The sequence below is a fragment of the Guillardia theta genome (genome assembly GCF_000315625.1).
Source record: "Guillardia theta CCMP2712 unplaced genomic scaffold GUITHscaffold_82, whole genome shotgun sequence".
Taxonomy (NCBI): Eukaryota; class Cryptophyceae; order Pyrenomonadales; family Geminigeraceae; genus Guillardia; species Guillardia theta.
In genome coordinates this window covers 149,829-154,401 of record NW_005434592.1, presented here as the reverse complement: position 1 = coordinate 154,401, position 4,573 = coordinate 149,829, and the positions used below count along the sequence as shown (strand labels likewise).

Genomic DNA, 4,573 nt, shown 5'->3' with positions numbered 1-4,573 from the left:
AGGAGGAGGAGGAAGGAAGGAAGGAAGGAAGGAAGGAAGGAAGGATGGATGGATGGATGGAGGAACGGACGGAGGGAGGAGAGAAGGAGGGAGGGGAGGGAGGAGGAGCCTGTTTGTTGAAGCGACAACCCACAACGCCTGTTTGAGGAGCGAAAAATCCTTATCAGTCTTTGTGTTCTGTTGCTTCCCGGTAACCATGATGAGCAGGAGTGGACAGGTCATCCTTGCAACTGGCATATTTCCGAGCCAGTGGATGTGGGTGAATATCAGGTAATACAGGATGAGGTGGAATGATTGAGAACTCAATGATGATGACGACGACGACGACGATGATGATGATGATGATGATGACGATAACGATGTCGACGATGATGATGGATATGATGATGATTCCTTTCGGTGACTTGCTTGTCTATTTCAGGAGGAATATCTCGGTGATGTGATCAATATCTACTGAGCAACTACAACTATACCCACTACTGCAGTGATGTTTGCCCATGGTTGGTATGAGATTTCCATATGCCAACAAAGACTTGTAGAATCGTCAACATGTTTGAAATGAAACATGAATCGTTGAATCTCGTGGTTTAAATAAAAGTGAGTTTTCATTGTCTTGTCTTCATGCTACATCTCATGCATGAAATAAACGAAGTACACAACAACAAAACACAAGACAAGACCTCCAATTCTTCCACTAAGACGATGCCCTTCAATTGTAGATGTTCCCAACTGTATCCTTCAGCTTCTTTAACTGTAAACTCCCAACCTGAAGGGCCTGACCATCAGCCGTTAGAATCAAGATGAGCACAGCATCGTCCTTTCATCCAACACTCTCGTCTCTGACTCACATCTTCGAGGACTTCCAGGTTCGTCTCATCGTGATATCTGTTGACAACCCTCACGTGAAATATCAACACACTCATCTTACCTCTTGTACTCGTTTCTTATCAACGCCTTCACCTCTTTGTACTCCCTGCTCCACGTTTAGTCGCCATCCTCCCCACCCCGCCTCCCTTTCCCTCTCCTTCCTTCCATTCATCTCTTGCTCTCCCTCCCCCTGCTTTCCCCCCTCCTTCCCTCCACTCCATGCTTCCCCTCCCTCCCCTCCACTGTCCCTTTTCTCGATCTTTCTATTCCGCTCCTCTTCCTCTCCTCTCCTCTCCTCTCCTCCCTGGCGCTTCTTCTCACTCACGAGGCAGGAAGCTTGCAGGCGATTTTGCACAGATCTCGATAAAGCTTCAGCGCGGTAGAGCGAAGGATGAAGTGCTTAAGCGATGCTGTCATGCCCAGAGATCGCGATCACAGGATGCTGAGCTCGTGCACGAAGGAGATAAGAGAGGAGAGGAGAGGAGAGGAGAGGAGAGGAGAGGAGAGGAGAGGATCAAGGGGAGCGGACAGGGGCGGAGAGGAGATGAGAGGAGAGGAGAGGACGAAGGGGGCAGAGGAAGAACTTGCTGAGACAGGAGTGACAGCTCTGCTTGTCGTCGTCGGAGCAGCGGCGGCAGCAGCAAGTTAGCAAGCGATGGGGAGGAGGTTTGGGCTGCCGAACTGGAAAAAAAAGAGCAGGGGGGAAGAGGGAAGGAGGGACGGACGGACGGACGGAAGCAGGAGGGACGGAGGGACGGAGGGAGGGAGGGAAGCAGCAAGTTGGTAGAGGGAGTGGACAGAGGAGGAGGAGGAACATGGGAGAGGACGGGAGACTTGAGAAGATGGAAAAAGGGGAGGATGGGAGAGCAGGGAGGAGGAAATGTTTGGCTGACTCTGATCGCACAGTTCAGGGGCAGAGGGATGGACGTTGTCTTCCTGGACATCGATGGCGTCCTCCTCCCATTCGACGAGGAGATCTGCGACGACTGTGGTCTGTCTGAAGATGTCGTGTGGGAGTGCGATGCCTGCGGTGAGAAGTTCTGCGAGAACTGCCGTGATGTCGTGCTGTGCGAGGAGCCGCAATGCAGAGCTCAGGTCTGCACGAGCTGCGCGCAATGCATCAGCTGTGATGTGTGCAAGGAGAACGCAAGGATGAAGCTAGAGGAGAGGGAGGCGGGGAAGAGGGCGGAGGAGGAGAAGGAGCGGGGGATGATTATGAGGAGGAGGAGGAGGAGGAGGAGGAGGAGGAGGAGGAGGAGGAGGAGGAGGCTGGAGCTGGGGCTGTGATGAAGGATGCTGCTACCAACGGAGATTCGGACGACACATCGAGCAGCGAGAGCGTGGCGGCAGCACCAGCAGCACCAGCAGCCATATTTCCTCTCTCCTGCATGAGATCGCTGGCGATGATCGTGGAGGCGACGGGGTGCGTGCTCGTGCTGTCGTCGACATGGAGGAGGAGGAGGGAGTGGCAGGAGCAAATCCTCCAGGAGTTCCGAACCTTCTCGTCGCAGCATGACGAGCAGGGCCCGCTCTCCGGCATCGAGCGCTTCGACCTCATCACCCCCATAGCCAGCGGCTCGAGGAGGCAGGACGAGATCCTGCGCTGGCTGAACCTCGAGGACGAGGAGGAGGTCGTGAACGGAGTCGTGGAGTCGCAGGAGACGGAGAGGAGGCGGATCAGGGTTCGCTCCTGGGTAGCGCTCGACGATGAGGACTTGCTGGATGGAGAGAAGGAGGAGAGGAGATCTCTTTTGGAGGAGCACGTCGTGCGGGTTGACTGCAGGCAGGGGCTGACGATCGAGGATGCGGAGCTGGCCATCACGATGCTGATGAAGCAGAAGGATGGGGAGAAAAAGAGTAAGCAGAATTGAGAGACGAGGGGTTGTGAATAGAGTGTGTGACATGGTGCTTGAGGAGGAGGAGGAGGAGGAGGAGGAGGAGGAGGAGACCGAGGAGGATGGTAAGGGGGGGCAGGGGGGCAGGGGGGAAGAGAAGAGAACTGGAGAGGAATATCAGAGATCATTTCATTTCATTGTACAGATCTTCTGCTGCTTCGCTTGTGAGGGACCAGTTGCTTCTCCTCAGACAGCAAGTTAGAAGTCGATGAAAGCCCGAGCCTGAAGAAAGAGGTCACTGACTGCGAGATGGAAGAGGACGAGGACGAGGACGAGGACGAGGACGAGGAGAGCGTGTGGAATAGTGAAACTAGAAATGACAAGAGGGTTCGATGAGGATGTTGATCAACGAGGGGAGGATGGAGGAGGAGAATTACCTTGATTTTGTGGGCCTTGAGGACAGAGAGCGTCTTGTCTTTCCTTTTTCCTGCCTGCGATCTGCCAGAAATTCAGAAAGAGCTGTATCAGCAGGAAGCAGGAAGCAGGAAGCAGGAAGCAGGAAGCAGGAGGAGGAGGAGCAGGAGGAGGAGGAGGAGGATGTGGTAGTATCCTGTACCTTCTGGGCTCGATGAGGTTTCGCTTCTGGAGGTTCTTAAACTTGTCGCGCAGGGTGTTGCCAACAGGCTTGACCGCGCGAAGTTTAGTAGGAATCTCCTCCGGCAGAAGAACCTGCCGAGATGACGATGAGAAGATGCAGGGGAGGAGGAGGAAAGAGGGGGAAGGAGGGAGGGGAGGAGGAAGGGGACGAAGGAGGGGGAGGGGGGAAGGGGGATAAAGAAACGTGACGAGAAGAGAAGAGAGCGGAAGTACCAGAGCAAGAGCAAGGGGTAGGGAGAGCAAGAGGAGGGAAGGAAGGGAAGGGAGGGCGAGGGGAGGGGGGGGCGGATGCGGTTGGAACCTCTGGTGCCTCCTTCTGCAACTTGATCTTTCCTAGTCTCTTGATCCTTTCAGCCTCCTTCTCATCCTTGAGTGAGGCCTCAAGGCTGGACGCCTGCCATGCAGTCAGCCGCTTCCTCCTCCTCCTCCTCCTCCTCCTCCTCCTCCTCCTCCTCCTCCGCCCCTCCTCTTCATTCTCGTCCTCGTCCTCGTCCTCGTCCGCCCCCTCCTCCTCCTGTCTCTCTCCCTCACCTGCTCTCGGATCTTCAAGATGTTCTCCACCTCCTTCTTGATCTCTCCGACGCGGTTGATCTGCTTCAGCAGTTTCTTCTCCTGCCATTTTGCGTTAACCACAGAAGGAGGATGCAGAGACCGACCTCCTTCGCTGCTGCCTGGGCTCGCAGAACCTCCTTGTGTCTCGCCTGAGGAGGATGAAGATGAGAAGAGAGAAGAGAGGGGAGGAGGAGAGGAACCCAGCGGAGATGATGAGAACATGATGAGACAGGGAAACAGGAGGAGAGAAAACAGAAGGAAAGAGAGAGGGAGGGAGAGAAGAGAAGAGCAGGGAACATGCAGTCACAGAGGGAAGATGAAAGAGTGTGTTTAGTTGGGAGGGAGGGGAGGGGAGGGGGAAGATAGGACAGCACAGGACGGGGGCGACGAGGAAGACCATCAGAGGATGCAGACCTGCTTGTTTCTTTCTGCTCTCGTCAACTTCCCCTTCTCCTTTGCGGCCTTTGACGACGCCTTGTCTTCCTCCTTGCGACCTTCCTCCTCCTCATCCTCCACTGACCCCTGGAGGTCTGACTCGTCCGGCCCTCCCACGTCATCGGGCCCGACGATCGTCCCTTTCTTGGTCAGCAGCGATCGCTTCACGCGCTGCTCCCCCTCCTGTGAAGCAACGTGAGACACTGCCGGTGGGAGGAGGAGGAGGA

At 55.2% G+C, this 4,573-nt stretch overlaps 3 protein-coding genes across 3 annotated transcripts in view; 1 reads left to right on the top strand and 2 right to left on the bottom strand.

Annotated features, from left to right (window-relative positions):
- Positions 1 to 709: 709 nt before the first annotated feature.
- Positions 710 to 1,284, bottom strand: GUITHDRAFT_115204 (hypothetical protein; the record flags this gene model as incomplete). The annotated part of the gene is made up of 4 exons (XM_005825579.1): positions 710 to 775; positions 849 to 885; positions 929 to 973; positions 1,193 to 1,284. The coding sequence occupies 4 exons, from the start codon at positions 1,282 to 1,284 to the stop codon at positions 710 to 712; spliced, it is 240 nt and encodes a 79-aa protein (XP_005825636.1).
- Positions 1,285 to 2,153: 869 nt separating this feature from the next.
- GUITHDRAFT_115203 (hypothetical protein) lies at positions 2,154 to 2,738 on the top strand (the record flags this gene model as incomplete). Its single annotated transcript, XM_005825578.1, has 1 exon — positions 2,154 to 2,738. One exon carries the CDS (start codon positions 2,154 to 2,156, stop codon positions 2,736 to 2,738), a length of 585 nt encoding a protein of 194 aa, XP_005825635.1.
- Positions 2,739 to 2,960: 222 nt separating this feature from the next.
- The window catches only part of GUITHDRAFT_144049 (hypothetical protein), a gene marked incomplete at both ends in the record, with an annotated part of 6,114 nt that continues 4,501 nt past the window's right edge, over positions 2,961 to 4,573 (bottom strand). Inside the window, 7 exons of the mRNA XM_005825577.1 lie at positions 2,961 to 2,984; positions 3,140 to 3,200; positions 3,319 to 3,431; positions 3,661 to 3,753; positions 3,891 to 3,971; positions 4,016 to 4,060; positions 4,326 to 4,529. Of these exons, the coding sequence (XP_005825634.1) occupies positions 2,961 to 2,984; positions 3,140 to 3,200; positions 3,319 to 3,431; positions 3,661 to 3,753; positions 3,891 to 3,971; positions 4,016 to 4,060; positions 4,326 to 4,529 (621 nt within the window). The remainder of the gene's footprint in view (positions 2,985 to 3,139; positions 3,201 to 3,318; positions 3,432 to 3,660; positions 3,754 to 3,890; positions 3,972 to 4,015; positions 4,061 to 4,325; positions 4,530 to 4,573) is intronic.